General features: G+C 32.6%; 1 protein-coding gene across 1 annotated transcript; it reads left to right on the top strand.

The window, feature by feature from the left end:
• The first annotated feature begins 2,109 nt into the window (after positions 1 to 2,109).
• Positions 2,110 to 8,610, top strand: LOC129285914 (protein PLASTID TRANSCRIPTIONALLY ACTIVE 12, chloroplastic). Its single transcript, XM_054921892.1, has 9 exons — positions 2,110 to 2,452; positions 2,763 to 3,419; positions 4,023 to 4,135; positions 4,650 to 4,909; positions 5,767 to 5,888; positions 6,969 to 7,037; positions 7,209 to 7,262; positions 7,409 to 7,552; positions 8,212 to 8,610. Exons 1-9 carry the CDS (start codon positions 2,399 to 2,401, stop codon positions 8,305 to 8,307), a joined length of 1,569 nt encoding a protein of 522 aa, XP_054777867.1. The 5' UTR covers positions 2,110 to 2,398; the 3' UTR covers positions 8,308 to 8,610.
• The last annotated feature ends 3,566 nt before the right edge of the window (positions 8,611 to 12,176 follow it).

Below are 12,176 nucleotides of genomic sequence, written 5' to 3'. Positions count from 1 at the left end.
TTTCAATAAAATTTTTTAAAATAAGTTGTAGGCATCAATTTCAACAACTGAAAATGAAAATTTTAATTAACATTTAAGAATTATATTTAAAATTTAAATATTTTATTTATAATTGAAACTTCTAAATTTACAGTTATCTAAATTAATATTTGTAAGTTATGTTTTTAAGAAAATTATCGAAACCTGATTATTGTTAATTAAGTCTTTTAAGACTTAACTATATGTCATTCTCCTAGAAAACTATGAAACTCACCATGCAAAAGCAAAAAGAATTACAAGAGAATTATTGTCTTTACTCATCAAAATTCACCAATATTTGAAATATAAGATAATAATATCCAGAATGTCAATTTTATTACATGGATGAATTATTTTTTGGATCCTAGATGTAGGAGCCAGTTAGGGTCAGTTTTGATTCTAATTTCTGAAAATAAGACTTCAATTTGATTGGTAGAAATTATAATACTTCAATTTATTTTATCTTCTATATGTACTACTTTCTCCTCAAACTATCCTTACAGCATGTCTAATATGTTGCCATTAATATAAATGAATGAGAGTGGGAGTGGGATGAGAGTGAAAAAACAATGTTTAATACTTTACCAATGAGAATTGAAATTATAAGAAATATTCACTATTTAATACCTAACAGTGTTTCGAACAAAATTATATTTAATAAAAAGGTATTTGTAAATGACAAAAAAAAGATGTTTGGTACTTTGGTTTGTATGAAAAATGAGGGGGAATTCTTATACATAGACACTAGGTATGATGGAAAATTGGAAATATAGAATGAACACGAATAAGTGATGATTAAAATTACTAAAATACCTAGCTTTAAAAAGTAAAAAGCTTATGGAATGCACAGGTTGAAGGATAAAATGGACTTTTTGAAGAGTATTCCTGCGTGCGCTATTCTTTGCCTTTATGATGCAATGAAATTTGATGAAAATTTTGTTTCAAATAACGATGCAAGTTGAGATACTCATGCAAAGTGTAAACCAAACAAAATAATTTTCTCAGTTTTCTTTCCTCTTCCTTTCCTTTTGAATGATTTCTTTTGAACCAATTAAGCCAAATATAACGTCATAGTTAGATTTTCATATGATACATACAATATGTTGATAATATTCCAAAAAATGATAAAAAAGAAAGGTTGTTCTTAAAAAACAAGAAAACATTTTTTCTCTAAATGACTAACTTATTTAAATTTTTTTTAATTCATACTCCCTCCAGTATTTTTTTTTTTGGAAATGATTAATTTAAACGCACAACTTACGTACCCAAGCGCCAAAACATGGTATGAACCTTGGACCACGCTCTTGGGGAGGTGGCCTTCCCGTTGAGATAATTTGCCATTAGCTACTCCCTCCAATTATTGATATAAGATATTTTTTTATAAACTTTATTTGGTCTTGAATATAAAATAAAGTATTTTATAAAATTCAATAAAATATTGATGAGTTATTTTAAAAAATATCCACATATCTAATTAGTATATTTGAGTGACATATTTGACTTTAAATTTTAAAGGTAAAGTTAACAATTTTAATCAAGGACAATTTATAATTTCTATACAAAATTTTGAAAAAAATAAGACTCTTAACTAATTTTATTCATATGTTTTAATTTATATGATTTAATTAAAAATATTTTATAAATTGAAGTGAAGTAATTGGTTACTTATAATAACCAACATATACCTTTTCTTTTTAAAAAATATAAGATACTTTTGTAAGATTAGATATTGAGAAATATCAAGCGTTTTTATTTTTTAGTGTCCAATTAATGTGTGTGTGTTTTTTTTAAATACCTTAAATAAGTAAACAACTCAACTCTTTTTTTTAAATGAAAAATATAATTAAATAAAAATAAATATAAAAATAAGATTTTATACCATTAATATAAAAAATTAATATTAGTTTAAAAATAATTAATTAAGAGTATAATTCGGTTATACCGTTAAAGCCGAGGGTGTGTGCACATTTTCTTGGGAAGGTAAGTTTGGGCACCACATGTCAAGTTTGGGCACTTTTGTTGTGTAATGTAACATCTCTTTTTTCAGGCCCAAAAAAAACAAAAAAATTGTAACATCTCACGAGCTACTCCTTTTCAACTTTGCGGAAGTCACAGAAATGTGATAAGGGGACGATAGAGGCAGCGTTTGCCAGTTCCAGTGAAACTCTCCCTCCGCCCCCGGGCTCTCCACCCATCGGAACTGCAGTTCGTTATCGTTTCAGTTCTGACGCAAAGATCGCTTCCTTTTTTGGCCCTCTCTCCCATTCGCTAATCTTGCTTTGCTCTGGAACGCCTTGATGCGACGCCACTTCTGAGTTCTGACCACCTTGTGCTATCCCCATCTTCTTCCAAACCCAGAAGCGATCCTTAGTGGGACCTTATGGCATCTATTCATGGCAATGTTGGGGGCAACTTGTGCTTCAATCACTTCCGGGTTCCTTTTTTCTCCTCTCAACAACTTCTATTTCTGTGGCTGTGTGTTTCTTTTCTTGAAGGGTGTCACTAAATTTTTAGTTTTTAGCACGTGGGTTGCTTTGGATTTCATATACACTGCACTGTATCTTGGTGATATATTCGTTAGCTTGAATTTCAAAAGAAGTTTAATGCGGTAAACTGATAAATTACACATCTTTCTCTGTTTCTTTTGCCCTTTTAATGTCATCATTTAATTATCTCACTTTGTCATGCTTCTTCGGTTTTTAATGTTATAAGGGGCTAATCTGTATGATTCTTGAAACCTGTAGACGCCATACCTAGGTTCATTTCCAGCTGGAATCTTGCAAGTAAGACTTGGTTTTAGTAATTCACGAAGGAGGGTTACTTCATATACTTGTATAAAGTGTGAAAAGAAAGATGACTTTGTTGAATATGAATATGTTGAACGTCCACCTTACCATGTATACAAAGACTCAACCTCTGGCGAGCTTGAGCCAGCCTCGGGTGCTCGAGCAAGTATTCCTGAGCAAGAGTATTGGCCTGAGGGTACTGCTAATCAAGTTAGGGCTGCTAGAGCTCCTGAACCAACTGGTGAGTCGTTAGGATCACCATCTTATGGCCAAAAGCCTGGAAGTAGGAGGAAGAATTACAAATCATCTGCGGCTGCTTCGTCTGAGGTCTATATGGAATCAAATGACCCTAACCCTCCTGAATCTTCAGTGGGGTCTGCAGATGATTCTCAAGATTTCTCATCTGACTATGTTGTTTATCAATCTGAACCTGAGGATGAAGAGACTGGATATGAACTGGACAAGAAACTAGGACGTCCCCATCCATTTATTGATCCAAAAGTTAAAAAGCCAATAGTGGAGCCACGTTCAAGTGAAGAATTGTGGTGGCATTGGAGAAAGCCAGAAAAAGAGCAATGGTCCAGATGGCAAAGGAGGCGGCCTGATGTTGAAACGGTTAGTGTATATGATATGATTCTGGAAAATGTTTTTTAATTGTAATTATCACATCTATTATTGCTGAACTACACCATGTAAATTGGTGTATATTCTTGTGCACAATGTGAGGAAGGAGAAAACTTTTGTCTTGCAGCATAAGTATATATTTTTTTCAATGGTCAGAAAGGGCATAAGTTTCACATCCATGTTCAGCCGCATGAGTCATATGTCACTTCCTTTATGGCTTGCAACTAATGGATATTTTTCACGTTTATAAATTGTATGCTTTAAAATCTTGATTCATATCTGAACGGTTGTTCTGCTAAATCAGTTTAATGTTTCAATGGGTCATATTTCCTTTTTTTGGGCGATAATTCCTGTTGATATTAGCACATGCTATTAAGAAGCAAACATTTTTTACAGAACTCAGTCCGAAATCATCATCTTGGATGTAGATGCCCTCATTCCCCATACCATGTTAGATTCCATTTTTAGATCCCCTATGCTTATATTCATCAAAAGAGGTCTACAAGCTCATTAGATATGATGCAAATTATGAATTTTATTGTTGATAATGGTGTCTTCCATTTGGACTGTGAGCTTCTTTATCAACTCTTTCAGGTTTTCCTGAAAGCCATGGCAGAGACTGGGCAAGTAAAGCTTTATGGTGAACATCCAACATTAACAGAAACTTCTCTTTACCGAGCAAGACGCCACATTTTTAAGGAAGAAAGGTATTGTTGATTATTATACTAGCAGAGTAGTTCTAATAATAAGTCTTGAAATGAAATTGTTATTGTTTAGCATATCCTGTAGGTACAAGTGCTTGAGTGAGTATTTGAGTAGAAACTTTGATGTAGAGTTCCTTGGACAGTGAGAAATTCTAAAAGGACTGAGCAGATTCATCAAAATTATTTCATGCTTCTTGTCTTGGAGGACCAGCTATTAATGTTATTTGTATTATATATTTAAGGGAGTAACCTAAATTAAGCATTCACTGCTCAGGTCACTGGCCAACCATGTGTGGTCTAAGTTTGAGCTTCTCCATTTAAACTATTTTCTGCGAAGTCAACTCTATTTTAATGGCAATTGGTAAAAACCTGAAGAGAGTTGGGCCCCAAAACTTAAGCTCATGAAGTTAGAAAATCCAAGGTCTCTATAAACCCAACCAAAAACCCCACGCTTCCATTGTGAAACTCAACTCCCCTTGCAATTAGATCCTAACAAAATAACTCCTTTTGTGTTCAGGCTTCAAGCTGAACGGGAGAGACTGGAAAGGATAGGTCCAATGGCATATTATTCAGAATGGGTAAAAGCTTGGAAGAGGGACACTTCTCGCAAAGCAGTTCAGAAACATTTTGAGGAGACTGGTGAAGATGAAAACACTCAATTAATTGAAATGTTTAGCCATCAAACAGATCGAGAGTATCGCATAATGATGGGGACTGATGTTCGTATCCGTAGGGATCCTTTAGCAATGCGAATGAGGGAAGATCAAATAAAGCAAAGTACCTACATCAACACCAAAACCTTTGTGTGTTGTGTCTAGATCTTTCTTTTGTAGTTTTCTTCTTTCGTCTGCCTATATTTTTAAAACTATATGCTTAGCTTGCACAGTTTCATATGTCATTATTTGTCATGACAATTTGAACTAAAACTTTTAAGGCAACAACCTGTTAGGTAAATTCTATATAATGTGTTTTATCTTGAAGGGCATTCATACCCACAAAATTTCATTAGGCTTGAGAAGTAACAGTGTAGAGAATCGCCATTACCCTAGCTGTGAGTATTTGTCTCTTAACACTTCCATGTATCAGAATTTCAAATAAAAGTCTAGGGTAATGGCGATTCTCTACACTGTTTCTAGGCGGAAAAGATTGAACTGTAAACCGGCTAGTTGTTTCTAGGCTTTCATTCCATGTCAAAGAATTGCTTGACGTAATAGTGTTGAGTGAAGGAATGGTAAGTACATTTACCAATGCAATTTTCAAATACATGCTTGTTATAATGCCCTCATATCAGCCATCCACTTTCTTCCTTTGGCCTCAATGTCAGTTTCTTCTTTTTATCCTTGTCCTTTGTATGGTTATCTATGTCTGTTTCACAACAATTCACTGGCGAAAGTACTCTTTCTGAAGTTTCATTTTATTTGTTTTGTGAGTCTTCAATTTCATTCTTCCATGCATATCCTGATACTTTGTGCAATGGCTTTGACTGTTCTTTCTGGCATGTTACTTAAACAAGTCACGGCCATTTACAATAATGATATCTACCATATTCAGACACGATTACTGTTGCATCTTTTACTGCTTGTATTTAGTTTTTAACCCAGGATGGCGGTTAAATTCTCTCTTTCTTCTTGCAGTTTGGGGTGGAGATCCAGTTTACCCTACTATAAACTATATTCAAGATCCAAATGAAGTGATTGACTATAGAGGACCAGATTTTCATGAACCAACGCCAAACATGCTGTCTTATCTTAAAGAGGTTATTTATCAGATAGTATATTCCACTGCATTGGTTTAACTCTTGCTTAAAAGTTCCATTCGTTTGAAATTGAAATGAATTGGACACCTCAATGGGACTGTGTAAGTCAAAATTGTTCTCTTTGCCACATATGTCCAGGTCAGCGTAGTCAAGGGATGTGTAGAATAATTTTCTTCTACTTGCTTTATGTGAAAGGAAGGAAGTAATGCCATATATCTATGGGCTATTTTGTCGCCAACTCATAAGCCTCTTATAATCATCGATAGTTAGTTTTGTCATGCTATAACCAAATGTCTCTTTGTCAATGGATCTTAACATGAGATTAGATATCAAAAGATCCAAACAACTAAAATAAGTGACAAAACTGCAATTAAATAAACTGTAAACTTAAATTACAATTTTATCATAATTGAAATACTATAGTTTAATAGCATCATGCAATCCATGTAGCCGACCTCACTTAGTGAAATTAGACTTGTTGTAATTGTTGAAATACTAGAGTTAATGTCCCCTCATACTGCATCTTTTGTTTGAAGCTTCAATCTGCATTAGTGGAATGTTGGATCCCAAAGAGAATCCAACCTAGATATCTTTATAAGTAGAATTTTGTCTAAAACTGTAAATTTTACGTCTTAATCTTGTCATTGTGAAATCAGATCAAGGTGCTAAGACCTCTTGTTTTGCTGTATCCCTCTAACATAAAGTGAAAAGTAATTCTATTTTGTTGGTCTAAATGATAAATCGAGTATGTAAAATTTCTAAATTCTAACCGTTTCCAGATAGCTCCTGCCGGTTGCTGCTGTTAGGATAATTCCTTTTTCCTGATAACAGTTCCAAGCAAAAGAACCACAGAAGCCAACTTGCTTGTAATTATATTAAGCTTTAAATTCATCTTCCGTCTCTCAAGTGGCTAAAGTTTGTTCTCAAATTTATATTAGCGTTTCCATTTCTCCTTTCCATTTGTACTTATTGCTGACATTTTCAAGTTTCACGCTTACAAGGGTAATGTCAGATCTTTAATGATATGTTTGGCTATTTATCTCTATGGTGAAGTACTGAACTTTTCCTTCATATGATCAGCATGGAAATATCATTTCAAGGGAAGAACTTGACAAGATTCTGGCAAAGGAAAAGACGGAACAAATTGAGGTAAGGAAGTCATAAGGAAGAACTGTACTGTACTAAGTCTAATCTTGCAGCATATCACCTCTCTGAAGCTTTTGTTTTTTTTTTCCTTGCCTGTTCAAATGCTTCCTGGTTTAAAAGCTGTAATTTTGTTATAGATGTGTGGTTTGATACCTTTTATTTGCATTATGACAGATGACAGATATGGATGAAGCTATGGCAAAAGCTGTTGACATTGGTGAAAATGATGTGAGCCTTCACAGACCATCTTTTATGAGATTTTATTTGTTCTCTTTAACTAAAGACCCAAACCATTGACTTATAGTTGCCTGGTAATGGCTTGATGGCAACTTGCAAATTTCATTTCTACTGTTCTTTTCACTTTCTTACAACAGGACGAAGAGGACAGTGAGCTTGAGGGTGTAGGAGAAGAGGAAGAGGAAGAGGAAGGGGAGGAGGATGAGGAAGAGGGAGAGGGAGAGAAGATTACTCGCAATTGGAGTGTCTTAAAAACTAGCCCTCAACTTCACAAGTCAAAGGTATTCATTCTTATATTTCTCTTGGCTTCATAACATGCTATCATGGACTGTTTGGATTGTTTAGAATGAGCAATTATTGGAGACCCTGGTTCTAATAGCATTACTGGCAATGAAATGATAGCTGAAATACCGCAAATGGCTTTAATAGGATTGCTATATTACTTTGAATGGAATATCCTTACTAATAGTCATAGGAATGTCATCTTGGTTTCCATGTCTGTGTCTGGTAGGGTCCTAGGATTGGTTTGGTATGCATAATAAAATGAAATGAAGAATAACTTCAGGTGGATGAGAAATATCCTTCATGCCCTGGGACTTGAAAAGGTAGCAAAATTTATGGTTAAGTAATGATAATAGGAATGCAATTAAATACTGTATATTTTGATTTTTGTGCAATAAAAAAGGAATGATTTTTCAATGTGCGAATCAAAAGAGGCCTTGATTCCTGCAAACAAGTTTCATTGTTTTGTACTCTTATTGAAATATTAGCCTCAGGTAGATAAAAGTAAAAGGAGTGGCACCTTCAATTGGTATAAGGCTTTGCGATCTGAAATCTATATTTTGAAATTATTTGGCAGATTTCACTTGTTTCTTTTTTTTTTCATCAAGAACAATGTATGAACAAATAAACATTTTTTTTGCCCTTCTCAAACCTGCAGCCTAAGCCCAAGAAGGATGAGCCATTGTCCTTGGAAGAGGCTGTAGATGATTCTGAGAACTTAACTGATTTCCTCCTGGACTTCGAAGAAGAATAATTTGTCTCATGAAGAGTTCATGTTCTTCCAAACTGTATTATGTAAGAGGAAGACATGTATCAGTGTAATTATCATTTGAAAAATGAGGGTTAGTAATTTGGACTGGAGGAAAAACTTTGAGATTTAATTAGGGTTTTGAATAGAAAACTCGAAAAATTTTGGATGTGGGGTCATCTTACCCTCTGCGTGTCCCTTCAATATGCCTCTTGTCTATCATCCTTTTTTTATTAGGATGTTGAACGCATATTTGAATTGAAAAATTTATTGTCATTAAATTAAGGACAAAACTTGCGGTTTAGGATATTTCTTATCTTCTTTTTAACATGAATTATGATGTGATGTTTAGGCTTTTTTTTTATTTTTTCCTTTGTAGAAAGAATTATAGATGTGCTAAATTGAGGGGAAATTTTTATCGATATGTATTTTATTAATTAGATAGCAGACAGGAGAAGACACTGGAAAGAAACCGTAGAAACAGGATGTTTCCTAATAAAAAAGATGAAAAATAAGAAATTGCAAGAGTAATAAATTGCTTAGTATGTGTGTCGAGAAAAGAACGAAAAAAGTAAGTGAAAATATAATGTCATCGTGTTAGTAATTGAAATCACTTGTATGCTTACCTTTACTCATTCTATTTTTCATTGTTTCTTTCAAGCTACAACAATTTATGCGGGGATTTTCTTTCGGGGAGAGAAATATTTACGTGCGAAAGGGACAATGATACAAATATATGGCAATTAAATTAAATATGGCCACGTGCATAAAGGTTGATATGAAGATTGTAAGTTTAAATTCTACTACCCATTGTGGCCCAAAAAAATAAAATTTTTTACTGCCCATGTGAAAGTGGGGAGCGACGTTAACCCCCCTCAAGTTCTTGAAGCTTACATGTACATAGTCCTTCTTATCTTATAATTCTATCGTCTGCACCCAATGGTCAAATCTAATGTAGAGGGGAGAATCTCCTTAGAGAGAAACAAAGTGGAAAGTTAAAGCAACTAAAGACTAATGATATAGCATATGGGACGAATATGATTTTTGTATTTATTTTTCTAACAAGGAAAAATATGGTTCTATTATTTTTCTAGACCGTAAATAGTAACATTATAATCTGTTTTGTATGCATCTAAATTTCACAAGATCATTGTTTTCACTCCGTTGTTTGGGAAATACAAGTCAATATTAATATATGTTTTTGTTTCAGAAATTTAAAAAAAAAATTGCAGTTTCTTTTGAACTAATATGTATAAATTAATGTATTGTATATATAATTACATAATTTTACTAGATATCCTAAAAAATTTTAATTAGAAAAAAAAACCTCTAGATTTTAAAACCAAGTTAGGAATATTTTTGAAAAAAATTGCTATTGTAACAACAACAACAACAAAAAAAGCTTTCTTTCAAATTGATTTTCTTATACTTTATATCAGAAGATATATTTTCAATTTTATTGACAATAAATTTATTATACATAAATTTTAAAAGATAAAATCATGAAGAGAATAATTGTAACACATATAATTAAATTTTTATAATTATTCATATTTTAAATTAAATTGTACCTGCTAACCTGGGGTCTGGTTGTGTAACTATATAAAGATCTTGTTAGTATGTAAAGTACATTTGTAAGCATTTTTTTTTAAAATCTTGTCTGATGAACTCTCCAAATCTAACTTATCTAAACTTTCTTTTGTAATAAATAAAATATGACCACAGCAATGAAAATAGGGGGAATGACACCTTAGTCACAAATGAATGATTTTATTAAAGCAAAGTCTTTTAACAAATTTTAAAATGTGAAGTTTCTAAAGTCTTTAATTGATATTTTTATATAATACAATATGTTTTCAATTTTAAAATAGAAAAAACAAGTTACAAGTTCAAGATAATGAAATTGCAAATTATTGAAAATGTTCAAGTAATGATGTGATTCTTTTCAAATTTTAGGAATTTTTAATTTTATCTCCCAAATTTGTAATTTTATCATTTTGAATTGCAACTTGCTTTTCTGATTTTGAGGAGGAACATATATGTTAATGATTGAGTAAAGTAACACATCACTCGCAACTTTATCTCTTAAGTTTGCAATTTTGTCTTGATAAATTTACAACTTATTTTTTAATTTTAAAATTAAAAACAGATGGCATTATATGAAAATACTAATTAAGAAACTAAAGGTTTTACTTTATATTTTAAAATTTATTGAGACTTTACTTAAATAAAATCATTCCTTTGAGACTTAAGTATCATTTTTCCAAGAAACTATGAAGTCGGACTTGAGAGATTGTGCCAGGGATGGGTGCTTGGGCCCCATGACTCGAACCGAGCTTACTTGTCGGGCTTAACAAGTGAAGTGGACTTGAAAGATGGTGCTATTGAAGTCTGCTTCCATAAGCCCAATTACATGGGCCTCACCAGCCCACTTTTACTCAAAATGGCTAAAACTCATCAACCTCGCTTGTTGGGCTTATCTAAACTACTAGTAATTTGATTTTACTTAGTGGCAGTTCTTCATATTCAAATTCTTAGCACAAGCATTAAGGGAAGATGCTAGTCGTTTTCAACGGAGCAAATCAATGTTCAAATTTCCATCGAAGGAGATATTTACATTTAGTACCTAACTATATCTCTATATCTCGAACAAGATTAGCTTTACTAGTAAAATACCGGAGCACAAACAATCAACAAATTCTTAGCATAAATCATGCTCTTTGCATGTTGTTTTGGGAATAAGCTGCGCTGTTGAGGATTCTTAGTAATGTGATTTGGTTAAGTTTTTTTATTATATATAAATGAGATATTTAATATGTACACTGGAATCGAAGTTTCTGGAGCTAATGATATATATATATATATATATATATATATTGTGCAACCCATTCTATTTTGAGAGTCCTGAAAAGTTAGAATTATAATTAGAAGTAGTAGGATTAAATTATAGTGAAATTGCACAAAACAATGCAAAAAATATGGGATGAGATTGAGTCTGGTCCCAAGCCCACGAAATAGAAGTATTCAATTAATTTGTCTCAAAAACCACAAGGATCTCTCCGTGGCCCTCAAACTCGGGAGAGTTGAGACCAATCATTAATCTATTAGCAAGAGACAAATACGAATGAGTTTCCTTAAATTATATGTTTTGTGTAAACAATACATATTTTAAGTTCTCACGATTCAAGGATCTTTCTGTTGAACTAAAACAAAGAGCATTATTATAAGGGGGCGTTGTAAGTCTTAATGGAACTTGTGCCATTTAGCGTTTGACTTGTTTTGGAAACTCCAACTGCTCTTAATTATGAATCCTACCAAATGCATAAGCTACCTTTCTTTTATATTTAGGCTTGGCCCATTTTATTTGATACCATTTTTTACTTATCCTAAATTGTAATACTTCTACCACTACTAAGATTAAGAAATTGTATCAATTTAATTAGAGGTCTTGAGTTGAGTCCTAAGAATATAACAACATTAAATGTTTTGTGGGAGAATTTATGACTCAAAAATTTCATACAAGTGCTTCATCTGGATTAATTTGAATCTCCATAAAGTCATGCCAGCTTGAGTCAAGCAATCTCAAGATAATGAGTGAAACAAAAAAAAAAATGTAAGACTCCCTTCTGCCCTGTATAAGAAATAAAAAAAATTTATTTTTTTTAGAGCTCTAAGAAAAATTTAGTTTTGTTGGTTAAATGCTTTTAAATATGTCAAAATTTTCTTTATCTTTCTGAAAATGTCCTAGCAAAGTCATTGAGTGGTCACACGTTAATTAATTCATGAGAATTAAATGAAGGGTAAAATTGGGGGAAGCATTGATTACACCACTAACTTTCCCCGATTCTGTTATATTTTGGAGCAAAATAAGAGTC

Source organism: Prosopis cineraria, unplaced genomic scaffold, assembly GCF_029017545.1.
Source record: "Prosopis cineraria cultivar Desert tree isolate PC_DT_omini unplaced genomic scaffold, ASM2901754v1 PC11, whole genome shotgun sequence".
Lineage (NCBI taxonomy): Eukaryota > Viridiplantae > Streptophyta > Magnoliopsida > Fabales > Fabaceae > Prosopis > Prosopis cineraria.
The sequence above is the reverse complement of the archived record's forward strand: the minus strand, read 5'-3'. Positions and strand labels throughout refer to the sequence as shown.

Excerpts from the sequence above, each read along its gene's own strand:
- LOC129285914 (XM_054921892.1), top strand. The coding sequence starts at position 2,399 with ATGGCATCTATTCATGGCAATGTTGGGGGCAACTTGTGCTTCAATCAC. Across the intron at positions 5,889-6,968 it reads TGCTGTCTTATCTTAAAGAG|CATGGAAATATCATTTCAAG; the intron begins GTTATTTATCAG and ends TCATATGATCAG. Across the intron at positions 7,038-7,208 it reads AAAAGACGGAACAAATTGAG|ATGACAGATATGGATGAAGC; the intron begins GTAAGGAAGTCA and ends GCATTATGACAG.